The sequence below is a fragment of the Terrapene carolina genome, unplaced genomic scaffold (assembly GCF_002925995.2).
Source record: "Terrapene carolina triunguis isolate 2854851 unplaced genomic scaffold, T_m_triunguis-2.0 Scaffold111, whole genome shotgun sequence".
NCBI lineage: Eukaryota > Metazoa > Chordata > Testudines > Emydidae > Terrapene > Terrapene triunguis.
In genome coordinates this window covers 24,377,879-24,405,132 of record NW_020664462.1, presented here as the reverse complement: position 1 = coordinate 24,405,132, position 27,254 = coordinate 24,377,879, and the positions used below count along the sequence as shown (strand labels likewise).

The 27,254-nt window shown below is 44.5% G+C and overlaps 1 protein-coding gene across 9 annotated transcripts; it reads left to right on the top strand.

Moving 5' to 3' along the window:
• Positions 1-7,710: 7,710 nt before the first annotated feature.
• On the top strand, positions 7,711-24,815 carry CREM (cAMP responsive element modulator). Of its 9 annotated transcripts, XM_029911628.1 has the most exons (5): positions 8,154-8,210; positions 8,738-8,991; positions 11,816-11,871; positions 12,652-12,808; positions 23,150-23,657. In XM_029911628.1, the coding sequence occupies exons 4-5, from the start codon at positions 12,666-12,668 to the stop codon at positions 23,292-23,294; spliced, it is 288 nt and encodes a 95-aa protein (XP_029767488.1). In that variant the 5' UTR covers positions 8,154-8,210; positions 8,738-8,991; positions 11,816-11,871; positions 12,652-12,665; the 3' UTR covers positions 23,295-23,657. The 9 variants fall into 9 exon arrangements, with proteins under 9 accessions (XP_024054063.1, XP_024054062.1, XP_024054070.1 ...); XM_024198302.1 differs by lacking the exon at positions 8,738-8,991 and having other exon boundaries at positions 8,136-8,210; positions 11,827-11,871; XM_024198299.1 differs by lacking the exon at positions 8,738-8,991 and having other exon boundaries at positions 8,143-8,210.
• The last annotated feature ends 2,439 nt before the right edge of the window (positions 24,816-27,254 follow it).

Sequence of the window (27,254 nt, the reverse complement as noted above, 5' to 3'; positions counted from 1 at the left end):
TTGTGGTCCATTGTATCAAAGTGTGCGGAGAGGTCCACAGTATAAGCATGTAAAAGCAGCAAAGAGTCCTGTGGCACCTTATAGACTAACAGACGTATTGGAGCATGAGCTTTCGTGGGTGAATACCCACTTCGTCGGATGCATGTATAAGCATGTTGATCTTACCTGTGTTCATGGCCATGAGGAGGTAATCTTGTAGTGCCACTAGAGCCCTCACTGTGGTGTGTCCTGATCTGAGCCCTGATTGTGAGGTATCCAGGATATTGACTGCTGTCACATGTTGCTAGAGCTTAGTGGTTACTATTTTCTAAATGATTTTGCCCAGAAACAGGAGATTGGAGATGGGACAGTAGTTGGAAAGATCTTCAGGGTTGAGTGTTGGCTTCTTGAGAATTGGGCAAACTATTGTATTTTTCTAGGAGTTTGGTAGATGTGCTTCTCTGAAAGAGGCATTGACTATTTCCATTAGTACTTTGCTTAATTGTTCTTCACTGGCTTTTACGGGTCAGGAGGGAAATAGATCTGCTTCACTGATTGTGATTCTAATATTTTCTCAGGGTTTCTTGAGTTTTGGCATGTGTGATGGGACCAAACTCAGTCATGGGTGATGGGAGGATAATGCAATCTAATTAGGGGTAGAATTTTCTTTCCAAGTTAGCTGTATGTATGTATTCAGTTAATCTTATAATTAAAGTATGTTGACAGTTCTTCACAGCTTTAGTATTTGGATATTCAGGCTATGCAGTCTGGATTGATTAGGCAGTTCACTATGCAAGATATCTCTGTAAGCCTTGATTCTGCCACGTTGATTCTGGAGGAGTTGAAGGCACATTTTGCCATCTTTACTGCAGTGGCATAGTCTTGTAAGCGTTATTTTGTGCTATGGTGGAGAATTCAAAATGTTTTTTGCATCACTGGCATTCTACCTTTCTAGATACGCTCTTTATCTGCCATAGCTCATCTGTGACCCATAGTGATCATTGTTGTCCGTGCGAACGGACGGCTTGGGCCAAGCTGTTGATAGTAGTGAATAACACGGTACTATACTGTTGTACAAACTCATTTGCACCTTGGCCTTGTGTTTAAGTGGCTTGTTCTCCTGGGATGTATGGAAAACCTAGGGTGTTCAGGAGTTTTCAGGGGAGGACCAGCTTTGGTTGGTCACCACCTGATGGGAAGGAGAGAAGGGTCTGATCTCTGCCTGGATGAGGTGATGATTGATTGGATCAGGAGATTGGTATGCTGGTGACGTTTCCAGGGCCCAGTCCAGGGCTGAAGATAGGATCCAACTTATCTCTGGCTGCATTCATAGGTCCAGAGATTGCCTGGGAGAATCCCATGGTTTCCATGTAAGCCATGAGAGCATAATATGTATAATTGAGATTGTCTGTGAATGTTGAGGTTGTGAAGGACAAGGAATCTGGGAGATTCCAATACCATGCTGGGCAGCAGCTCTATACGATCCTGCAGGAAGTTGGCAGGCTTTCCATTGGAGGAATTGTACAACTCCAGGAGCCCTAGGTACCTCTGGTCCTTCATCTCACTGGTCATATGGATGCGCTCAAATGTATTGTTTCTCGGATGGAACATCTTGTGCATCCCAGACTTGTGGGGAGCAGACATGCCAAACCCGTGAAAAAAACACAGAAATTGGACTTGTTTTTGGCTTAATTGGCTTGTGAGTTGCTTGTTGGCTAGTTTTTGGCTTGTAGCTTGTTGGACTTGTAGCTTGTTGCTTCTTTTTTTGATCAGTTCCTGGCAAGCAGGGGCAAAGGGGGGAGAGAGTCAGGGGTGCACAGCGGGCCCACCATGGTCCCAGACTGCACGCTGGGGGGATCTAGTCACATAGAGTGTTTGGGGTTCTTAGGGATTGGCTTGATTTTTGTCTTATTGTGAAAGTTGGGGTACTTATTTACCATGTGAAAGTTGGCAACTGTGGTGGGGAGCAGGACTGCTATTCCACCTCCTTTCTTTTTTCTGGTGCTTTCTGGAGTCTGTCTTGGCTTGTGACATATAGACTATCCTGTGGGGACTTGCTGTGCTAGAGTCAGGTTGGATGTGGGATTGAACCATGTGGGGGGAGGGATAGCTCAGTGGTTTGCGCATTGGCCTTGAGGGGGCCATTTAGGGATCTGGGGCAAAGCTCTGTCTGGGGATTGGTCCTGTTTTGAGCAGGGGGTTGGACTAGATGACCTCCTGAGGTCCCTTCCAACCCTGATATTCTATGATTCAATGATTCATGCAAGGCCAGCTGCTTCACCCGATTTTCTATACAGGGGGAATTTTCCAATACTCTATAAGCTAGCTATAGGGCACCTGCACTGCCATATCTGGCCCTTTGTGCAAACAAACAGGAACACAAACACCCCTACCTTTCAGAAGTACCAGTATGTGTACCTTGTGTTTAGATCAACTGTCAGTAATTGAAGGCCCTCTGATATGGGCTAGGCTTAATGCACTGTGTTGCATTTTAAAGAAAAACATCCTGTATTGCTGACCTCAGGCATTCAAAAATCACAAGTCAGGACCCCCCAAATCATCTAATAGGGTTAAAAATCATAAGATTAAAAATAATAAATATCTTCTTATTTATCTTATAATTTTTGAAACTTTAGGTTTAACATTTTACAGCTTTTCTCCAAACCACGAGGGGCAAAAAATTACTTTTTAAAAATAACGAAAGCTGAGATTCTCCTGGACTCATATGACTCCAGAAGCTGAGACTTTAAGAAACACACCAAGTAACATGAGCCTCACAGTAAAATCATGAGCTGGCAACACTGCTATGCTTATAATAGATTTTTATGTACTATCACACAGCAACATTTAAATACTTTGGTGATGTGTGCAGTTTAAATACCTGCATAGAAAGAGCATTTACTTCTTCCTGGGGAATGGGTACTCCTTAAATGGTGTTTCTAAGTGGGTATTATAAAAGTTAGTGGATATGTTCCTGTTTTTAAATGAGTATTTGTGAACTTCTGCTGAAATTAGCATGTAACCCTTCAATGAATTTGATTTTTACAAAACACTTATTATGCTGAGTATTCTGTGAGTCACATGGAAGAGTTTAATCAAGCTGATATGGGCAAAATGTATACATACATTTTCTTTCATATTTTTGACTGAATGATAATAGATTCTTATTTTCATATTTTGGTATCTCAAAACAAAAATTTCCAGTCTTTTCTCATATAGAGAACCTTAAAGTGCAATGAGCCTAAACCTAGACATCCTAACTTGAGAAAAGGAGGAAGATTTTGAGTTCCAGGGAAAGGTACCCTTTTCCCTTCCTCCTGATCCCCAGTATTTTGCATCTTATGGAAGGGTCAGGATAAATTTGAATGTCTTTTTATTTTTCCTGTTGCATCTGTTATAATTACCCTCAACTTCTTACTCCATTTCCCCAAGGGCTTGATGCTTTGTCTTTATCAGTCTTATATGGAAATTATTATGGAAACATTAGAGTTGCTGGGATTACAAACTGAAAAAAAATGGGTGAAGTAGTGCATTCTCCATGTGATTGACCCAAAAAGTGAATAATACAAAATAGGAGAATGACACATAAGAGGCTGGTACAGTTTTTTAAAAATACACCTCTACCCTGATATAACGCGACCCGATATAACACGAATTCGGATATAACGCGGTAAAGCAGTGCTCCGGAGGGAGGGGGGAGAGGGGAGCTGCACACTCTGGTGGATCAAAGCAAGTTCGATATAACGCGGTTTCACCTATAACGCGGTAAGATTTTTTGGCTCCCGAGGACAGCATTATATCGGGGTAGAGGTGTATATTAATTCAGCATGCCATGCCATAGTATTAGTTTTGCAAATTTCTTTAAGCACAGAGATGATTGGAAGTCCCTATCTGATGAAAAAAAAACTTTCTTCCAAAAGTGGTAAATATAGTATAATATGTTGTATATATTTGTTTCTATTGCGTAATCTGTTTTTTTCTTTTTGTTTAGTTGCCATAGCCCAAGGTGGAGCAATCCAGATTTCTAATCCAGCATCTGATGGCGTCCAGGGACTGCAGACATTAACAATGACAAATTCAGGCGCTCCTCAGCCAGGTGCTACCATTGTGCAATATGCAACACAAACACCTGATGGCACACAGCAGTTTTTTGTACCTGGAAGCCAAGTTGTTGTGCAAGGTATATTTTGAGATCTACTAAATTTTAGATTTATACAAATGATTTTTTCACAAAGTGCTTTTTGTTGGTGCGCACATTACGGTGATGTTAAATCAGTGGAAGAATTACTAATAAAAGGAACTGAGAAAGTTAGTGTTAGGAGAAGAGTGGGTTGGTTTGCTCACTAAGGGCAGCTACTCTCATTTGAAAATAAATGTTTATGTACTTTAGAGGAAATATAGTAATGAGGGAAGAGCATGATGACATTGCTGGCTCATATGTACACTTTTGTCCAGGCCTTGTGAGATAATGTTTCATAGTAGGTCAAGAGTGGAGTGCTGCAGTTTGAGTTTGATTGGAAGTTGCTGTGTAATTGGAGTAAATAAAATGAAATTAAGAATTCTTCTTTGAGTGCTTGCTCATGTTGATTCCATTCTAGGTGTGTATGTGTGCCCACATGCACAGTTGTTGGAGATTTTTGCCTTAGCGATATCCGTAGGGCCAGCTGTGGCGCCCTCTGGAGTGCTGCGCTCATGCATCGGTATATTAGGCACCACCGGTCCTACACACCCTCTCAGTTCCTTCTTACTGCCCGTGACGGTTGGTCGGAGTGCCTTGTCTTGCCTCGCAAGAGTGTTAGCGGTTTTTCTAACAGCCCATTGACTGTCTTCTTTGTATATAGTTCTCAGATAGTTAGTTAGCTATTAAGTGTTAAGTGTTAGGTGTTAGTTTACTAGTTAGAGTCCCAGCAGGGACTTCGCGCCAGAGCGGGGCATGCCCCATTCCCTGGGCTTCAAACCATGTTCATCACGCAACAGGCCTATGCCTGTTAGTGACCCCCACAGCAGCTGTTTGAAGTGCTTGGGAGAGTCCCATATAAAGGAGAAGTGCAGGATTTGTAAGAACTTTTGTCCCAGAACCCAGAAAGAGCGGGTCATCTGCCTGAAAGCCCTCCCCATGGAGGCTGCACTTCGCCTGGTGTTGGAGCTTTCCCGATTGGACTGTGTGCGCAGCACCTCAGCGTCAGTGCAGAGCACTCCGCCGGCACCAGGTTCCTCCCGGCACCATTCCCTCTCGCTAGTGCTCAAAAAGCGGCAAAAGAAAAGAAACTCCCCAGCGCCATCCAAGGAGGGGAAGGGGTCTCACTATGGAGCTGCAACGGGGTGCCGCTGTGGTCAGACCCTCTAGCCCAACCAGGGATCTTCCTCCGACTCCTGGGAGCGGTAGGGGACTCCGGCTCCTACTGGGGCCTGCAACACCCGAGATTGCCCAGGTGGCTAAAGACCTGATGGTCCTACTGGTACCGAATACACCGCACCTGGTACTGGATGTGCCTAAGACCCTGCAACCCATCAAGGGTTGATCTCGGGATCAGGTGCAGAGGAACCTCGATCTGGTATGTTCCACCTGTCGTGATCTGGGTGTTTTGATAAATAAAGAAAAATCAACTCTGATACCAGTGCAACGGATAGAGTTCAGTGGGGTGGTCCTCGACTCCACTCGGGCCAGAACCTTTCTCTCCGAGACCTGCTTCTGAGCCATGACAGACCTGATCTTGTACGTGTGGGCCAAACCTCTCACCACCGCTCACATGTGCCTGAGATTGTTGGGCCACCTGGCAGCCTGTACTTAAATGGTCTGGCACACGCGGCTCCATCTCAGGGCCCTACAGGTGTTGCTGGTGTCGGTCTACCTCCCCAACAGACACAACATAGACTGCATAGTCAGGGTACCGGACCACATACTGTCGTCGCTCGCATGGTGGTCAAATCCCGTATCAGTGCTGGAGGGAGTCCCCTTTGCGGCCCGATCCCCATCAGTAACCCTGGTCTCCAATGCCTTGGATCTGGGATGGGGAGCCCACCTGGATGATCCCAGGACAAAAGGACGTTAGTCGAGTCACAATCGCCCCTTCCACATTAACATCAGAGAGCTCAGAGCGGTTCACTTGGCCTGCCAAGCTTTCCTGCCTCATCTGAGGGTCAGGGTGGTTTAGATCCTGACAGACAACACTGCTGCAATGTCAACAATATATCAACAAACAAGGCGGAGCCCACTTGTCAGCCCTTTGCCAGGAAGCGAGTGAGCTGTGGAACTTCTGTTTTCATCGTGCCATTCATCTCGCAGCCGTGCATCTCCCTGGGGCCAGGAACACATTGGCAGTTCCCCTCAGCAGGACCTGCTCATCTCACCATGAATGGTCACTCCACCTGGAGATGGTCAGCATCATCTTCCAAACACGGGGGATTCCTCGGGTGGACTTGTTTGCATCCAGGCAGAGCAGAAAGTGCCATGTTTTCTGCTTGATTCGGGGGATCGACACAGGCTCTCTGTCAGACGCCTTTCTGCTCCCATGGTCGTGGGCACTCATGTATGCCTTCCCTCCAGTGCCATTAATCCACAGAGTCCTCATGAAAATCATATAGGACAGGGCAAAGGTGATCCTCAGAGTTCTGGCTTGGCCACGCCCGCACTGGTTCAGCTCACTGCTGGACCTCTTGGTGGATGCCCTGCTACAGTTGTTGCTTCAGCCGGACCTGATGTCACAGAGCCACGGCAGTCTTCTGCACCCCAACCTGGCAGCACTGCACCTGATGGGTTGGCTGCTGCATGGTTAAATATGGAGGAGCAGGAATGCTCGGCCCATGTCCAACAAGTCCTCTTGGGCAGCAGAAAACTCTCCACCAGGGTGACCTACTTGGCCAAATGTAAGCGGTTCACGTGCTGGGTATTGGACCAAGATATTCGGCCCGAACAGGCCTCGCTGCAGTCAATCCTGGACTACCTCCTGCATCTCAAGCTCCAAAGTCTGTCTCTTTCATCTACCAAGGTCTAGTTGGCCATTATTTCCCCCTTCCATCCCTCATTCCAGGGCAGGTCGGTCTTCGCTCATGACATGACAGTACAATTTCTAAAAGTTCTGAACCAACTCTACCCTCACGTCCAGGACCCAGTCCCTCCATGGGACTTAAATCTCATTCTGTCTAGGCTCACTGGCTCCCCCTTCAAACCTGTGGCATCCTGTTCCCTCCTTCTCCCCTTGTGGAAGGTCTTAGCAATAACATCTGCCTGTAGGGTCTCTGAGATTAGGGCACTTACCTCAGAGCCGCCCTACACTGTGTTCTACAAGGACAAGGTCCAGAAAGAGGTCTCATTCTCAAAGGTATAACATTTGTACTAATGGAGTACAGGAGGCTCAGGGCATTGCTAAGGAGCTACAGAGCCTTTCACCTGTAGGTCATGATTTTGAGTCCTTCCCCGTTCAGCAAGGATTGTTCCCATCTAATGAATGTTTGGTAGTCCCGTATGATATAAGATTGGTGAGTCCCAGTTTGAGTTCCTGTGTCACAAACTCATCACTATGTTTTGTACTTCATTGTAGGCTCTTTGGGGCAGAGACTGTATCTTACCATCTTTTTGTACAATGCCTAGCACAATGGGGCCCTGGTCTCAATTGAGTCTTCTAGGAAAAGCTCCAGCCAGGGGAACAAAAAATCTCCTTACTCACTATAAATTTGTAAAAGTTGGCAATTCTATAATTGTCACACACGTTGCATGTGGGCAGAAAGAGTTGAAAAATTAGAAGGCAGACCAAAAATTATGATTTACACTTCTTTAAAAAAATCTCTTGAATTTTGGTCTAATTTAACTATTTTTAGGGATCTGACTCATGATTTTTGGAATTGGCAATACTAAGATTATGAAATAATTTCCATCAGTCTTTGCTGTCAGTGTGTCTTTGAGTCTGATTTACAAGTAGATCTGTGATGAGTGTGGTTTGTAAATTAGGAATATATGTAAATTAGAATAAACCAAAGCTAGGCTACAGAAATATGAAAGGATCCTTTATCATCAAAAACAGTTTTTTTGGGCTGCAGTTTTAGTGAGCTGTTCCAGGACAAAGCATTTTAATGACAGAGGTAGGCCAGTGAGGTCATTGTGATGTCAGTGTTCCTGCTTGTAATCCTGCACATGCTTGCTAGTTTGGAACATTTCATGTTGGGCTGTGATAGAGCAACAAGAGAATCCCATATGCAAAAGCTGATCATGGCTGTAACAGGAGATGAAACAGGTAGGAATCTCTTGTCAGGGTCTTTAAAATAGCAGGTTCTATACTTTATTTGGAAATCCAGAAAAGATTACATAGTTAGCAGTCTGTGGAACTTGTTTTTAGAACTTGTTGAAGTACCTCTTTAATTTTACAGTGCAAAGTTGCACAAATTGGTGCCAATTATTTTTATTCCTCATTAGCTAATACAGCATTTTAGTGTAAATTTACCATTTTAATAGCACTCTTTAGTGTATCTTTGTTGTTGCATTGCAGTAGTCTCTTTTCTTTATAAATAATATGTGCAGCTGGTCTGTTGCTTTTTGGTTTAGCAATAAATAAACTATCACGTCAGCTTACTTTAGCCTGTCAAAACTGAAGTGGAGCTGTAAGTGAAAGATGTGCACTGTTCCAGTTATATAAATAAGCCTTTACTATTCATTGCTAAAGAAAATAGGGAGCACAAATGCATCTGAAAGAGCTGTAGTGTTGTGAGTGTTGTAATGCCTGCTTGTTTTTTCCTCCTCTGTTTAAAATGGTCTGTTCCTCAGCTAATTGAGTTCAAAAGGCTGACGTCATTAGATTTCCTGGAATCGTGTTGCAGTGGGGAACTGGAAAAGTTAAACTCCAAACAAGATACTCATTGACGTCAGCTCCGAGTCATGCTGTGATTTAGTCAGTTCCTTTCTGCTTCATCAAACGCTGCAGAGTTATAATGTGAACTAGTTTGCAGCTTGTATCTATCTACGTTCTGCTCTTAGCTGAGTAAAGCTATTTCATATACTTTGTTTTATTACTCCAAAGTGTAAGTATCTTCTCTACGTCCACACTTTAGGTTCTTGTGTTCACACAAACAGCTATTCAGGAGCAAACTAGAAAGCTTATGGGGGAAAAGTTAAAAACGCTTCTAATAAGGTAGTTATTGGTATGCTTCACAAAGGGGGAGGGATATATAACCTGTCACATTGTTTTTCCTGGATAGCCTTTATAAGAACTTGACTCTGCCTACTCTCTAGTGCTCATCAAGAGAATATTTTTTCAACAGCCTGTTTTTAAAGGGATTTTTACTAGTATGTTGGTCTTATTAAATTCTCCAGATAAGGTTGATTTACAAGGTAAGCTAAAATGTTGCTTTGGTGGGATTTTTTAGTAATTTAGTCATTTTGTAAATTATGTGCCTGAACTCAGATACAGCCCAAGGCTTCCAGTGAATGCTTTTTACCTAGTTTGCTTAACTAATTTTGCTTAATCTTAAGGAGAAAGTGACTTGCTTGGGGAAATGCAGTGAGAGCATGGGTCAGCCATAGGACTATCCTGGTTCCCACTCTTTGGCTGTTACCAATACGTACCACCGACCTTAGTGTTTGATTTGAGTTTGGTCTGTCTTGTGAAAAGAATTTACAATCTACATTAAGTTTCTTTATAAAGTCATAATGAATATTACTGTATTTCCTTAAGATAAGTGAATTGAGCAAATACTTTTATTGTGAATCACATTTTTCTGGGACTTTGTTCAGGAAGAAAATTCACTGTGGCTGTAATTCTTCCCTCTCTAATAAAATCCTGCAGTCTGATTCGTATAGTAGACTAAACTCTTACACTTGCATAGAGTACCATTAAAGACAATGGGGTTTCACATGTTTGCAAGGGTCCATCTGCATTGATCAGATTATATTATTTCTTTTGTCTTTTAGGTTGTTGAAATAATCTCACTGACTCCTATTCAATATGATGCTTTGACTTTCTCTGTGATGGTGATATCATACCTGCCATGGAAGTCACCAATAGAATATATGGTGGAGCATCATATAGAGCAGGAGCTGGTGAATCTCTACCTCAGGGGGACCAGAAAGACAAAAACAGATTAGTTTAAAGTAAATGATAAACTGAATGACTTTCTTTATTTTGAGGCTTTCCACTTCCACTCTTCCAATGTTTCATGGATCATTATTATTTTATTAGTTATTGCAGTTATCTGTAAGGCATCCATCACTATGGAATCTGGGCACATTTCACATAGGTTAGAATGGTACCAAACATCAGCATTTCTAAAACCTCTCAAGCTTCCCATCAAAACTTTTCATAACTCCATCCCCACCTAAATCTTAAACTTTGCCTTGTGTCCCCTCTTAACCATTTCACTCTGACAGTGATTCCAGTCTCAATACACAATTTCCTTTCTCCCTTCATGGCTCTGTGCATTTTTCTATATCACCTTAGGAGTAGTAGGTAATGCTGCGCATACCAGCTTTCCAAGTGTAATCCTGTCTTCTCTCAAGTTCCTCTTAAAGACGCACTTTTTTGTGAGTCTCACAAGGAGCATGTTTTTCATTTATAATTAAACACAACCACCACCCCAAACCAAATAAAGCCACCCCCTCCTCTGGATTTCCCAGTGTGTCCCATTCTCTGGGTCTGCCTTTTAGACTGCGATATCTTCGGGGACAGGAACTATATTTATTATTGTGCATTGTATAGCACCAAAGGCTCTTGATGCTAAACAAATAATAATAATAATAATTAATAAAGAATAGAAAAATAGCTGCATATACTTTACATGTACGTCTCTTTATGTCACTTTTTGCAGCTTGTCTTTAAGGAAAATGGCAATTTCCTTTCTGGTCAATTCTAATTTTTTGAGACATTATATAAAATGGTTTGCAGATAGAAATAATCACAGCTCAAATGTAATTTAATTCAGTGTGTTGTAAAGTGCTTTGAAGCGATTTACTCTACTGCACAATCACATTATTCTGATATACTGTGATGTGAACTAAAAAATGTTGAGGCTTTGTCTGAGTTTTGGTGTAATGATCCGATTGCTAGCTTTGCTGGATCAAAACAATTGTTTTCCTCTAACATCATGCTTTTAGAACTCACTGGCATCTATTTGTTAGGTAGGGAAAGACATTATGCTGACCTGGTCAAGGCATTATTATCATTATTTATTTGAATTACAGTAGCATCCTCTAGAGGCCCCAACTGAGATAAGGGCTCAGTTGTGCTAGACACACACACATAGGGGCAGCGTGTTCACTAGAGAAAAAAGATGTTTTTATCTTGCATTAGCTGACATGAGTTAAAATCCTTGTGAAATAAAAGGCAGTTTGTAGTTTACACAGGTGTTAACAGGTGATCTTAAAGACTATGGGGAAGTGTAGGGTTACCTGCAAATTCAAGTAAAAATTACAAATGTTCTTATCTTCACTAGTATTTTGATTCATGCTAGTTAACTCAAGCTAAGATGACACCTTTTTCCTAATGAAGATGCATCCAGTGAAAGTCAATCCCTGCCCTAAAGACTAAGTAGACATGACAATCTAAATAGACATGAAAAATATAGTGTCGGACCACAGAAGTATTATTACTCCATTTTAGAAATGGTGAACTGAAACAAAATCAATGTGCTTAAGTACCTTGCCAAATCAGGAGCTAAGTGACTTGCCGTTGGTCACACAGAGAGACCAATATTGAGCCCAAATCTCTTGAATGCCAATCTGTCCAGTGCCTTACTTACAAGGCCATCCTCTCTTGCTTGAATGTGACCTATGTCCAGTGAATTTTTGGTGTGGTCCTCCTAGGAGTCTATTATTTTAAATCTATTTTTCTCCCATTTCACAATTTCTGAGTACTGCTTTAGAAGATCCACTGGTGTGAAAAGATGTGGAAGAAGGCTATAAGAAGGGTAATTATTTATTCATTTAGTTTTTTCTATATTTTCCTCCATATAACTGACTTATCTTATCTTCCCAACCTGTCTCTCTCTCTCCCCCTCCCCCCTCAAAAAAAGTGGAGTGTTGGGGGAGTTTTACCTTTTTGTTTTTACCCATTTCTGAATTTCACTGACTGTTCCATTATTTGTGTACTGGAATTACTCTTTTTAAAGAAATGCAGTACAAAATTTAATGAGATTATGTGATAGCACCTGAAATTTGATCTTCTGTATTCATCTGCTGGATTAGGGAAAGTTATGCTCTTTGGTCTGCAATGATATAGAAAACATATCAAAATTTACAAGCAAGAACTTGCTCTTATTTTTAAGTATGAGACACTCAACGTTTAAATGTATATTAATTTTAAATGTCAGACATGCCACATACATTAAGACTTACCCAGCTTTAACGACATTTTAAAGGTTGCCTTTGTCATAAAAGTAGCAAGAGAACAGTTTAGAAATGAATGAAAAATTAGAGAAACTAATAAAACAAAGGGAGAATATCAGAAAGGGACTGATTCCAAGTTAAAAACATAAAACTACTTTTAAAATGTGTTGTGTAACTAACGTGTTACAAAATAGACAGAAGTCTTAGTTGTATTTGTTAGCTTTTGTGTCATCACAACACAAGCCTATGAAATGTTTGATGTAATAGAGATCCTGATTAACATATCAACAGACGTCTGCTATTTCAGTTAGATTTTGACAGGTAAGTTTATATAAAGTAAAAATTGTTCTTCTTTAATACAGCTGCCACTGGAGACATGCCAACTTACCAGATCCGAACTCCCACCACAGCCTTGCCTCAAGGAGTGGTAATGGCAGCCTCACCAGGAACTTTGCACAGCCCTCAGCAGCTAGCAGAAGAGGCAACACGCAAAAGGGAACTGAGACTTATGAAAAATAGGTAAGAGTGTGTAACAATAATATAATTATTAGTCACTGCTGCAAAGGGCAAATGTCAGCTACAATTAATCTTCTTCAAAGGAAAGTATTATAATAAATTCTTACTCTTAAGGTCATGTGGCCCTTGATGTGATGGAGGGAGAGCAGAACATTCTTAGCTGTTAAACCACGTCACCAGCAAGTGTGTACGTACACAGCACTGATGCATAATGGCCAATAATTGCCTAAACCATAAGTAGCTTTTCTTCAACTGAGTCATGAGGAACACTCTTTCCTGCAAAACTGTATTACTAAATCTAAGCTTTCATTGAAAAAAAATATTTGTAGCCTTCATGACTGTGAAAATCAGTTTCAAGGTTAACAGATCAGAAATCAATGCAGTGTTGTCTTCCCGAGTCTACAGAGAGCCTGAAACAAGAATTCTCAAATCAAAGGCATGAGCTGTCTGACTCATCCCCATGGACTTTTAACACTGAAATATAATGATGACAATTTAAATATCAACATTAACTTTTTTATTGCCAGTCATATTTTGTAGAGGTATCCAGCTAGTGTACTTATCACTGTGGCAGAGCTCCGACCTTGTCTCCGTGGGTCCCGCGCTTCCAGGCGGTTTATGCTAGCCTCAGAGGCTCACTGCGACCCTCCACGTAGCCCTTCTCTCTCTAGGGCCAGGATTACAGTCTACTGAGCCCTTTTCATCATAAGCCAGCAAGGAGGTTGGTGAGAGAACTCCCACAGTCTCTGTTGTCCCTACGGGCTTATTCAAGAAGAGGGGCCTGTCTTCCCTTCCCAGGAGGTGTTTCTGTAGTCACGGCTTGGGGGGATCCCAGGCCCGCCCTCTACTCCAGGTTCTGGCCCAGGGACCCTAGTGGTAGCAGCTGTTGGCAGCTGACCTTTCACCGCCAGAGCTGCTACACTTCCCTGGGCCACTTCCCCACAGTTCTCCCGCTTCTCTCTCTTAACACCTTCTTCACCTTTACCTTAGGGCTCCCTTCCAGTAGCTTGAGGGTGTCTTTATTACCCAACCCTTCAGCCGTACTTCCTTTCCTCTGGCTCCCTTTTCCTTCCCCCAGCCTGATCGGAGTGAGCTTTTTTTACAGTATCAGAGGGGCCGTAATTAGAGTCAGGTGTTCACATTAGCTTAACGGCCTCACTTGACTCTTTGCAGGCTAACTGGAGTCATGTGTCCTCCCTAGCCTGGAGCAGCCCCTGCTCTGGTCAGGCAGGGAACAGAAAACTGCTTCTTCAGTGGCCAGTATATCTGCCTTCTACTACTCTGCTGTACTCAACTGGCCTGGGTCTATCACATCACATAGTTACGTTACCTACACTTCTCCAGGAGCCAAAAAGCCCCAGCGATCGTCCACCCCTTTGTTGCTGTTAAATATATCTAAATATAAGATTTCAACATTACATTTACAGTTCTATTCTTTAGTATACATGTATAAACACATTTCCCTCTGATCTTCGTTTATAGATGATTTCGCCGTTTTTTCTTTGAGTGCTTGTTCACGTCCATTCCAATCAGGTGTGCACACGTGCACAGTTGCCAGTAATTTTTCCTCCAGCAGCTCCGGTTGGGTCAGCTTTGGAGCCCCCTGGAGTGGCACCTTCATGGCACTCAACATATGAACCTGCCGACCCGGCCCCTCCTCAGTTCCTTCTTACCACTTGTGATGGTTGTCGGAACTGCGAGTGGCTTGATTACAAGTTCTACTCGCTTCCCCTAGCTTTCTAGTGTAGTTTACCTTAGTAGTTTATAGTTGCTCTAGTTTTATTAGTTACTAGTAGTTCTGTTAGGAATGGGGAGTTTCCCCTCCGCCCCGACCTTTCCCCTTGGGGACCTCGGGGCATGCCTTGATCCCCGGGGTTCAAGCCCTGTAAGTCCTGCAATAAGCCCATGCCAACGGGCAACCCCCACGACGCTTGTTTAAAGTGTCTGGTGGAGGCTTACCAAGCTGATAGGTGCAGGATTTGCATGGGTTTTCGACCCAGGACCAAAAAGGAGTGGGATTTCAGGTTGAAACAGCTCCTCATGTAGGCGGCTCTTAAACCGCAGCCTGCCTCGGCACGGCAGGACCCGACTGTGACGAACTGGGACTGTTCTTAATGTGGTCTTTGAATGCTGACTGGGGAGTGCTGGCTGGGAAGACAGGGGAGTGTGGCTAGGATGGTCTGCATGGGGGATTGGGAGACTGGCCGTGAGGGAGAATACCTGAGCATGTAACGTGAGAACCCAGGAAGGGGTTAGAGGCCAGGTGACACCTTTGCCCGGGAAACTGGACAAAGGCTGTGGGAGGGGACACTGGGGAGAGAGGTTCAGAGCTGGCTGGTGGAATGGCTGGGAGGCAGACGGGGCTCTGACCTCCCAAGGGGGCTGTGGTGCCCTGGGACCCCAAGATGGACCTAACTGGGGGGGATCCTGTTGTCTGTGCCTGCAAGACCTGTCTTGGACTGTGTTCCTGTCATCTAAATAAACCTTCTGCTTTACTGGCTAGCTGAGAGTCATGGTGAATAGCAGGAAGCTGGGGGTGCAGGGTCTTGTGTCCCCCCACACTCCGTGACACCGACACCAAGCTCCTCAGTGCGGAGGGTTCCGGCATCGGTACCAGAAACGGCACCGCAGAAGATCTCCGAGCACAGAGACTTGTGGCACCGTGCCAATCCCCTATTCCTAAGACTGTGGGAACCGCCCGGCACCGGTCCCATTCTCCAGCACCGCAGAAGAAGCACACCAAGCAGGGTAGAGATGGATCTCCTGTGAGACCCTCCCCTGTGGTCTCGGCCAATGGGGCGTGTCCCAGAAAGGAACACCCGGCCCCAAGATCCTTGGAGTCGGCTCCGGGAACTTCAGACATGCAAGGAGTACCGTTGAGCCTGGGACCATTGGACTCCCCAATCCACATGGTGGAGGAGGTGGGCCTGCCATCCACTCTGGATATCTTTGAGGCCGCGCGAGACTTCATTGCCAAGACAGCACCGCGGTTTCCGACTCTCCGCAACAAGCCCCCGGCACTGCCATCTCATGGCAAGCCAACAATGGTGCGCCTGCCCACATTGCCAGGTCAACGATCCCCAGCACTGGAAAGGGGGCGCAACTCAGAGTCCCAGCGCTGGTCCCTGGATCGTCAGAGGTCCCACTTCCAGCACCGATCATCACTGCGTCACCGATCCCCTCGATACAGATCGAGGTCTCGGCACCGCTCCCCTTCCACATGGCACCATTCACCTGGCCAGCTCCGATTGGCACAGCCATGGCCCTCTAGATCCTGGTCCCCGTCCTCAGAATCTGACACGGGGTCTAGCTACTCACACTGGAGCCGGCACCGCTTGACACATCGGCGGCCTGATGTGGGTACAATGCCATGGCCACCCCAATTGCAAGGACCGGCACAATGGCCTTTTTGGACCCCCTGGGCATATCACCAGTCCCAGGGTACCTTGTCCAAGGGCTCCCAGTTGATGGCATCTGAGCCCAGGCTGCCAACGGCCTTGGCCAGCTACCCCGCACCCAGAGGTGCTGAAGGGATTCCGGTTACAGCAGCTTCACCGACACAGACCCCTGCCCCTATGGTGGAACGGGATCATCGACCCAGAACAGCAGGTCGATCAGCAGGTCTCCATGGACCAACAGGCCTGGGATGACCCGGTTCTCCCGCCTGCATCCTCATCCTCTTCCCCGGATGAGAAGGTCGCAGGAATTTCAGTCTCAGGACCACCACCCATAGATAGTCGCGCCCATCAGGACTTACTCCGCAGGGTGGTGCGCAACATGGGCTTGCAAGCCGAGGAGGTGGTGGAACAGGAGGACCCAATGATGGAACAGGAGGACCCAATGGTGGACATTTGGCCCCAGAAGGTCCATCCCGAGTAGCGCTTCCACTCATTAGGACCATTCAAAACAATACCAAAACTGTGTGGCAGATGCCGGCCTCCATCCCCCCAATGGCCAAGGAAGTAGAATGCAAATACTTCATTCCCTTACAGGGTTACGAGTATCTGTACTCCCACCCACAGCCCTGCTCCTGGGTGATGTCTGTGGTTAATGAACGTGAAAGGCAGGGGCAGCAGGGACCCACGCCTAAGTCCAAGGACTATAAAAATACTTGACCTTTTTGGTAGAAAGGTCTACTCCACGGGCGGCCTACAGCTCAGGATTGCTAATCAGCTGTCGGTCCTGAGCAGATATAATTTTAACTCATGGAACTCCATGCTCAAATTTAAGGAGCTAATACCATTGGAGTCCAGAGGTGAGTTTGGGGCCATTGTGGAGGAGGGCAAGACAGTGGCACAGATCTCTTTACAGGCCTCACAGGACGCTACTGACTCGGCGGCGCGTACCTTGTCCTCTGGCATAAACATGAGGCGGACCTCATGGCTTCAAGTTTCAGGCCTACCCCCTGAGGTCCAACAGACTCTGCAGGACCTGCCTTTTGATGGGACAGGATTATTCACGAAGCAAACAGACTCCAGACCTAAAGGATTCGAGGGCGATGATGAAGTCGTTGGGGATGCATACCCCCGCTATTCAGCGAAAACACTTTAAACCTCAACCCCCTCAACATCCTTACCAACCTCGCCCTAGGCAAGACTTTTCTAGAAGGCAAGGTAGGAACGGCAGGCATAAGCTGTCCCAGCCCTCATCATCACAGGGCCAAGCGTGCACCTTCTCGGCCTCCAAGCAGGCCTTTTGAAAGTGTGCCTGGGGACGACGTGTCAGACCATATATCGGATCCTCAACCCTGCTTTCGGAATCGTCTACCCACTTCTACTGTGCATGGTCCCAAATAACATTGGACCACTGGATTCTCCGCACAGTAGAAATAGAATATTCTCTCCAATTCTTCTCCTCCTCTCCCTCCCACCCCGCTTCCCCGTCCTTCAGGGACCCTTCTCAGAAGCAGCTCCTTATCTAGAAGGTGCAATCGCTCCTTGCCATAGGAGCAGTGGAGGAGGTTCCTCAGGAGCTAAGGGGCAAGGGGCTCTACTCGCGCTATTTCCTAATCCCCAATGCAAAGGGGGGGTCTCAGACCATTCTAGACTTGCATGGCCTCAACAGGTTCATGGTGAAGTTGAAGTTACCCACGGTCTCCCTGAGCACTATTATTCCTTCCCTGGATCTGGGAGACTGGTACACTGCCCTCAACATGAAAGACGCATACTTTCACGTAGCTATTCGGCCCACGCACAGATGATTTCTGCGGTTTGTAGCCAGCCACAAACACTATCAGTTCATGGTCCTCCCCTTCGGTCTGTCGACAGCCCCACGAGTGTTCACCAAGTAAGTGTATGTCATTTGTAGCAGCCTTCCTCTGCAGGAGGCAGGTGCAGGTATATCCCTACCTTGACGACTGGCTACTCAGGGGGGACATCAGGGAGCAGGTGGAGTCTCAAGTCCGACTAGTCACAGCAACTTTTGAGAGGCTGGGTATCCTGTTCAACGTGAACAAATCAACCTTGTCACCGACTCAAAGAATAGAATTCATTGGTGCAGTGTTGGACTTGGTACAGGCAAGGGCGCTCCTGCCAGAGACCTGATTTCAGACCATGACAGACATTATCCAAAGCCTCAGGTGGTACCTGACCACTACCGCGAGGGGATGCCTGAGTCTCCTCAGCCACATAGCAGCCTGCATTTACGTGGTTTGGCATGCTAGACTGAGGCTCAGACCACTTCAAGCGTGGCTCATGTCTGTATACTGCCTGGGGCGCGACAGCCTGGAATCTGTGGTCACGGTACCAGATCAGGTACTCGAGTCCCTCCAATGTTGGTTCGACCCTCGCACAGTCTGCAAGGGAGTCCCCTTCAACAGCCCCCAGCCCTCCTTGGCCCTAGTAACAGATGCGTCAGCTCTGGGTTGGGGGGTGCATCTGGGAGAGCTCCAGACACAAGGATTATGGCTGCAGGATGAGCTCTCCCTGCATATCAATATCAGAGAGCTCAGAGCAGTACGGCTAGCATGCCAAACCTTCCTATCCTGGCTCCAAGGCCAGAGTGTGCGGGTAATGACGGACAACACCACGGCCATATTTTACATCAACAAGCAAGGTGGAGCCCGCTCTTCCTCCCCCCCCATGTTGGGAGGCCCTTCAACTATGGGAGTTCTGCATAGCCCACTTCATTCACCTGGAGGTGTTCTATATCCCAGGTGTGCAGAACGAACTAGCGGACCACCTCAGCAGATCGTTTCACAATCATGAGTGGGCCATCCATCCGGATGTCATATATTCCAGCTTCCAAAAGTGGGGGTTTCCCCAGGTTGATCTGTTTGCCACCCGGAGCAACAGGAGGTGCCCAATGTTCTTCTCCTTTCAGAAACACAGCCTGAGTTTGATCTCAAATGCGTTCCTGCTGCCCTGGGGAGATGGTCTCATATATGCCTTTCCACCATTCCCACTCGTGCATAGAGTGCTGCTGAAAATCCGCAGACAGAGCTGTAGTAATTCTGCTGGCTCTGGCGTGGCCCTGCCAGCATTGGTACACCACGCTTCTGGAGCTGTCAGTGGACACTCCCATCGTGTTACCATTCTTCCCTGATCTGATCACGCAGGACCATGGTCGCCTTCACCACCTGGACCTCCAGTCTCTCCATCTCATTGCTTGGAAGCTTCATGGCTAAATCCAGTGGAGCTCCTGTGCTCAGAACCAGTAAGGAAGGTCCTGCTCAGCAGCAGAAAACCATCCACCAGGGCCACTTATCTGGCCAAGTGGAAAAGGTTCACTTGCTGATGTGCCCAACATCACAATCCTACACTTCAGGCGTCTATACTACTCATCCTGGACTACCTTCTGCACCTCAACCAACAAGGCCTGGCAGCATCATCCATCAAGGTACAGCTTGCTGCTATCTTGGCCTTCCATCTGGGCACATCTGGACGCTCCATATTCACTAACCGTATGGTAGGATGTTTTCTTAAGGACTTGGAATGGCTATATCCTTGGGTTAGACAGCCTCTTCCGGCATGGGACCTTAACCCGGTCCTCTCCAGATTAATGGGACCCCCATTCGAACCATTGGTGACTTACTCCCTTCTCTACCTGTCATGGAAGGTAGCCTTCCTAGTCACTATCAAGTCAGCCAGGAGGGTGTCAGAGTTAAAGGCCCTTACCTCCGACCCACCCTACATGGTCTTCTACAAGGACAAGGTACAACGCAGACCTCACCCAGCCTTTCTCCCTAAGGTAGTGTCACAATTCCATACTAGCCAAGACATTTTTCTACCTGTCTTCTATCCCAAACCACACAACAGTACCCAAGAGCAAAGGCTGCACTCATTGGATCTTTGGCAGGCATTAGCATTCTACATTGAACACATAAAGTCACTCAGGAGGTCGAACCAGCTGTTCGTGGCAATGGCAGACCTCATGAAAGGACTCCCAGTCTCCTCTCAAAGATTATCTTCCTGGATCACGGCCTGTATCCGCACATATTATGAGCTGGCCAAGGTTCCAGATCCACCTCTTAAGGCTCATTCCTCAAGGGCACAGGCCTCGTCAGCTGCGTTTCTGGCCCAGATCCCGTTACAGGAAATCTGCAGGGCAGCTACTTGGTCCTCAGTGCATACGTTCACCTCTTACTATGCCATTACACAGCACACTAGAGATGATACAGCTTTTGGCAGAGCGGTGCTCCAATTAGCGATTCCTTGACTCCGACCCTACTACCGGGGTAGAGCTTGGGAGTCACCTGATTGGAATCTACGTGAACAAGCACTCAAAGAAGAAAAAACGGTTACTTACCTTCTTGTAACTGTTCTTCGAGATGTGTTGTTCACGTCCATTCCAATATCCACTACTCTGTCAGAGTAGCCGGCAAGAAGGAACTAAGGAGGGGCTGGGTCAGCGGGGTCATATATTGAGCGCCATGAAGGCGCCACTCCAGGGGGCTCCACAGCTGATCCAACGGGAACTGCTTGGGGGGAAATTTCTGGCAACTGTGCACGGGGCACGCGCACACCTGATTGGAATGGACGTGAACAACACATCTAGAAGAACAACAGTTACAAGAAGGCGAGTAACTGTTGTTTTTTTTATATAGTGTAGTCATAATATGTAATGTGTGTCACCTGGACTCTTCAGAGCCTGGGAAGAATGGCTGCATCTCAGTCCTTTCAAACACTTCAGAACCCTGTCAGCAGACAGGCAGTCTGGAAGTCTCCATGGCTAGAAGCATTCAGCCCTTGGACTAGATCTCCTAAGTTGCTAGTGAAAAAGAAATCTGTAGCCTGTATCCAGAGTGGTACAGGTATTGGGACCCAGCCCTCTAGCAGATACATCTCTCAGTTCTGTTGTTCCCCAGTGCACTTTCATTGGCTCAGCTCTCAGAGAGTGGTGACCCGTCAGGCCCCACAGATTGCCCACAATGAAAACTTCCTATACAACTTCAGAAAAAGCTAATGAGCATGTCTAAGTAACTGCCACACCCTATTTCTGGGTCCTTCTAACTAAGTTGCCCTGCACCGCACTCTGTACGTATGGGGAGACGGTATTCTAACTAAAATCCATGTCTCCCCTCCACTGCTTCTCTCTCCTTCTTTGGGACAAACAAGGTCAAATGATGCAGTATAAATAGGGTTGCCAATTTAGGTTGGATGTATTCCTGGAGGTTTCTTCACATGACATAATCTTTAGTTAAAGATTAATCTTTAATTCCTAGAGGCTCCAGGACAATCTTGGAGGGTTGGCAACCATAAGTATAAAGCATGTGGGTTACAGTTGCTGTCTGCTTGTGCCTTTGGAAGGAAGCATAAAATTATTGCTGTCTGAAACTCAGATATCTGCATTATTTTCAAAACCTTTGTGCCAAATATACATCAAAAATATAAATCCTGCAGGATGAAAAATATTTGTGTGATTAAAATCAGTTATTTTCTCTGTAATACAAATTATATTATCTCTTTTGTGGTTTGTATTTTTTTAAATATGAACTACCTTTAAATTTGGTGGGTGTGTAATGAAATATCTATCCAGTGTGTACTGTAAAAGAAACTTTTATTGTACTCTGAAATGATTGTTGCAGACTGTTACATGATATGCTGGGAGGAAGATGTTTTTGAAAAATAAATAAAACTGCCATAGTATAACTTTGATTTCGGTAGCTTTATGTGTGACAGTTGGTGCACTGGGTCACTTTTGGATATGTTTTTTAATTTCTTGGGATGTACTTTGGTGTGCAGAATAAGCTAAACTACCTTGCTTTCTTCATGCATTACTTTGACTTTTATAATGGTGTTGTTTTCTCATCTATGCATGTGCATACCTGCTGCTAACCTCAGTGGAACTTAGTTGCATGCACTTAGCAGGAAGAAATAGACTCCTATGTAGAGCTCTAAATTACTGAATCGCTGCACCCTTTCTCATTGCATTCATGATATTGTGTTGCTCTCTTGCCTGTCTTCATTTTAAATCACTCATAAGGATTGTTGTGTTTTCATACTGCTTCCTTTTCTTTTTAATTCTTTTCTCTTCAGTTTTTGAACTAGTTTCACACCCCCTTCTTCAGAGCATACAGGAAAGCATTTTTCTTAATATATGATGACAATTTATAACATCATCCCTGTAAATATTAAGGGGTGGGATTCTCAGACGTGCTTAAATACCTAACGAAGTTAGGTGGTAACTCACTTAAGTGCTTTTGAAAATCCTTCCCAAACTGCTTAACTTTTATGTAACAGAATTCTGAATAGATTTGTGAAATGTGTGGTTGTCTTTGCATAAAAAGAAGAATCAGGATTGTATGAGTACAAGTGAACGTTTTTAAAGAAAACAATTATACCCATATTGAACTATAACTAACCCTAACCCATAGTATTGCAAAAGTAAGGTCAAGGTTACGTTAAATTGATACTTAGCGTTTAATCTGGTGCTGCTACATTAAATGTTCTGAAAGGTAATTCTGTAACATTTTTGGAGTTAAACTTTTTGATTGCAGAATATGATACCCTAAATGCCTTCATAAGCACATCAAAATGGGATGTGATGGGAACAAAAAATGCTATTTTCAGAAATGAAGGCAGTAATTTAATCATAACAGTGCAGCTGAAGGCAGTTCATTAACATCTGATTATTGTCCCCACTGTGTGTGTCTCGGTTCATGTGAGTAAAAGTTCATTCATCATACTGTAGAAGCTGAGCAAACTATATTAATTAACAAGCTGTTCCTGTTGTCTTAAGTTGCTGTTTAATGGTGCAGTTGTCTACAATTATTGCTTAGCTTTCTTTTTGTCTGACACATGATTGATTTATTGTGGAATTGTAGGGATTTCAGGTAATTTCACTTATCCAGTCTTTGCCGTGTTGTGGCTGTTCCTGTAGTTATTTGCCTTGTGTTGGTTCTAGGGAAGCTGCTCGAGAATGTCGCAGAAAGAAGAAGGAGTATGTCAAATGTCTTGAAAATCGTGTGGCTGTGCTTGAAAACCAAAACAAGACACTGATTGAGGAACTCAAGGCCCTCAAAGATCTTTATTGCCATAAAGCAGAATAACTGTCTTTGACTTGGACCTTGTTTACTATGAACTTTAATCAAGTCATGAGATGAAGCAATTCTACAGATTGCCATGTGAATTTGAGGAAGGGACACTTGTGACCCTTGTGAACCCAGTTTTGCTTAGTGTTTTCAGACTGATTTGGGAAATTGTTCCAAAATTTGGAATGCTGTCATGGTCTCCATACTATACTGAGCTTTCTTCAATCTGCATTTTCTAATAGCTGCAAATGGCGTTTTTGTTTGCACTCTTTACTTCTGCTTTTTGCAGGGAAGCTGCTAAAGAATGTCGACGTCGGAAGAAAGAATACATAAAATGTCTGGAGAGTCGTGTTGCAGTGCTAGAAGTTCAGAACAAGAAACTTATAGAGGAGCTTGAAACCCTAAAAGACATTTGTTCTTCCAAAACAGATTAGTAGAAATATTTATTATGCTGTGAACTGATTACAACATGTCCAGTTGCTTTTGAAGACAATACCTAGCCAATAAGAATTACGACTTTTTCTTTGTGTCATTTATCTTATACTGCAACCCCTAACATTCCTGAAATACTTTTTTGCATTTTGTAGATTCTTAGATATAACTTCATTTTTTTTCCAAAGGAGACAAATTTTAAAGTGTGTGTAACATGGTTAAAAGTGCAACATTTATAAGAGCTGTTCCATTGCCATATATTTGCATTTACTACTTTTTACGTGTTATTGATAGTGTCCTACACACAAAAATATTGTACAGGTGTTTTAAAGTGAATTATCAAAGATAATGCATCCAGTAATACAACAAAATTAAACTACCCAAAGTATCTCAGGAAAGAGTTTATATAAAGTATGTTATGATTACACAAATGTATTAGAATACTAGACTATAAATTAATTTATGGCCAATTTTTCTTAGTTGCTTTGCCAAGAAAATATTGTATTGCTGTCACTGAGTGCCATGGTTGAAGACAGTTTTTAATAGAACCATGTTGTTTACTCTTTGTAGTATTTGTTGTTTGTTTAAACTGTTTTTAAACTGATGGTGTGATATGAAAAATACCTCGGAGAAGGTTTTAGTATAAACTTTATATAACTTAAGCAAGCTCCTCAATATTATAATATAAATATTTTAAACACCTGGATGAAGTTACAAATGTCTGTTAGATGGCTCCTTGTTACTTCTACTTCAAGCATTATTCAAAATATCTGATGTATTAGTGGATTATGTATCAGAATTGACTTTGCATCCTGAATGCTAACTGATCAATGTTCTGAACAGGACCAAACTGTTCATTATAATGGGGGCTGAGATGTGGAATCCTTTTTGGTTTTTCTATGAGATGGCAAAAGGGACTGAAGATTTTTTTTTTTTTTTTTTTTGTCAAGGAGGCTCTGCAGCCAGCACTAGCTCTCTGCTGACTTATGGTGTTCCACAATGGCCTTTAAGTGCTGAATGTTTTTAAAAATAAATCCATTCCAAATTGGTTGAAATTTCTGGTAAACTCAACTTTCCATTGTGCCTTGGTGGAAAATAATGCTTAAATTATTACATGTTTATATGACTATTTTATAAAATAGATAATGTTGTGGGAGTGATCTAATTGTTCAGTGTTAGGTCCAAGTTGTGAGTAAAAATCTTTGGACATATCATTGTAACTGGTCACCCACATTGCCTTACTTATAAAAAGTCAGGGAAGAAAAATTTCATTCCTGTTTAATTTGTTTTACTGAAAATAGAGGATGAAATCTTGCCCCTCCCCCATTCAAAACTCCCATTGACTTCAGGGGGCTCAGGATTTCATCCAAGGACTGAAAGTAGGGAGAACATAAGAATGACCATACTGGGTCAGACCAAAGGGCCATCTAGCCCAGTGTCCTGTCTTCTGACAGTAGTCAAGGCCAGGTGCTCCAGAGGGAATGAACAGAACAGGTCATCATCAAGTGATCCATCCCCTGGTGCCCATTCCTAGCTTCTGGCAAATAGAGGCTAGGGACATCATCCCTGCCCATCTTGACTAGTAGCCATTGATGGACCTATTCTCCATGAATTTATCTAGTTCTTTTTTGAACCCTGTTATAGTCTTGGCCTTCACAACATCCTCTGGCAAAGAGTTCCTATCCTTCCCTATGTCATTGGTATCTACATGACCACCGACTCCTCCCCAGCACTACATATAAGTCTATCTAGATGTCTTGAGAGATCCGCAACCTTCGCACCAGGCAGCCAAGTCACTATGCAATTCTCCCGGTCATCACAAACCCAGCTATCTATGTTTCTAGTGATCGAATCCCCCATAACTATTATCTGTCTCTTCCTAATAACTGGAGATACCTCATAGACTCATAGACTTTAAGGTCAGAAGGGACCATTATGGTCATCTAGTCTGACCTCCCGCATGATGCAGGCCACAAAAGCTGACCCACCCAATTTCCCTGATCTCAGCTGTTGAAGTCTCCAGATCGTGATTTAAAGACTTCAAGTCGCAGAGAATCCTCCAGCTTGCGACCCCTGCCCTATGCTGCGGAGGAAGGCGAAAAACCTCCAGGGACTCTGCCAATCTACCCTGGAGGAAAATTCCTTCCCGACCCCAAATATGGCGATCAGTAGAACCCCGAGCATACAGGCAAGATTCTCCAGCCCGACCCACATTTTACCAGCAATGGCACGTTATTGCCTAATTGACTAAAATCACGTTATCCCATCAGACCATTCCCTCCATAAACTTATCTAGCCTAATCTTGAAGCCAGAGAGGTCTTTCGCCCCCACCGTTTCCCTCAGAAGGCTGTTCCAAAATTTCACCCCTCTGACGGTTAGAAACCTTCGTCTAATTTCAAGCCTAAACTTCCCCACGGCCAGTTTATATCCATTCGTTCTTGTGTCCACATTAGTACTGAGCTGAAACAATTCCTCTCCCTCCCTGGTATTTATCCCTTTGATATATTTAAAGAGAGCAATCATATCCCCCCTCAGCCTTCTTTTGGTTAGGCTATACAAACCGAGCTCCTCGAGTCTCCTTTCATAGGAAAGGTTTTCCACTCCTTGGATCATCGTAGTGGCCCTTCTCTGTACCCGTTCTAGTTTGAGTTCATCCTTTTTAAACATAGGAGCCCAGAACTGCACACAGCACTCCAAATGAGGTCTCACAAGCGCCTTGTATAACGGAAGCAGCACCTCCTTGTCCCTACTAGAAATACCTCGCCTAATGCATCCCAAGATCGCATTAGCTTTTTTCACAGCCACGTCACATTGCCGGCTCATAGTCATCCTGTGATCAACCAGGACTCCGAGGTCCTTCTCCTCCTCTGTCACTTCCAGCTGATGCGTCCCCAGCTTATAACTAAAATTCTTGTTAGTCATCCCTAAATGCATCACCTTACACTTCTCACTATTAAATCTCATCCTATTATTATTACTCCAATTTACAAGGTCATCCAAGTCTCCCTGCAGTATATCCCGATCCTTCTCCGAATTGGCAATACCTCCCAACTTTGTGTCATCCGCAAACTTTATCAGCCCACTCCTACATTCGGTTCCGAGGTCAGTAATAAATAGATTAAATAAAATCGGACCCAAAACCGAACCTTGAGGAACCCCACTGGTGACCTCCCTCCAACCTGACAGTTCACCTTTCAGCACTACCCGCTGCAGTCTCCCCTTTAACAAGTTCTTTATCCACCTCTGGATTTTCCTATTGATCCCCATCTTTTCCAATTTAACCAATAATTCCTCATGCGGTACAGTATCAAACGCTTTACTAAAATCGAGGTATATTAGATCCACCGCATTTCCTTTATCTAGAAGGTCTGTTACTTTCTCAAAGAAGGAGATCAGGTTGGTTTGGCACGATCTGCCTTTCGTAAACCCATGTTGTAATCTGTCCCAATTGCCATTCCCCTGGAGAGGTATCCTCAGTGCGAGAGGATACCATGACATCCTCTGGAAGGAGGGTCCCAACTATGGGATTGTTTCCCTCTGCTCCA

Coding starts and splice junctions, on each gene's coding strand:
- CREM (XM_024198295.2), top strand. CDS start 8,081: ATGTCAGTGTTCCTGCTTGTAATCCTGCACATGCTTGCTAGTTTGGAA. Junction 8,211..12,651: donor TGTAACAGGAGATGAAACAG/GTAGGAATCTCT, acceptor TCTTTAATACAG/CTGCCACTGGAGACATGCCA. Junction 12,809..23,565: donor CTGAGACTTATGAAAAATAG/GTAAGAGTGTGT, acceptor TGCTTTTTGCAG/GGAAGCTGCTAAAGAATGTC.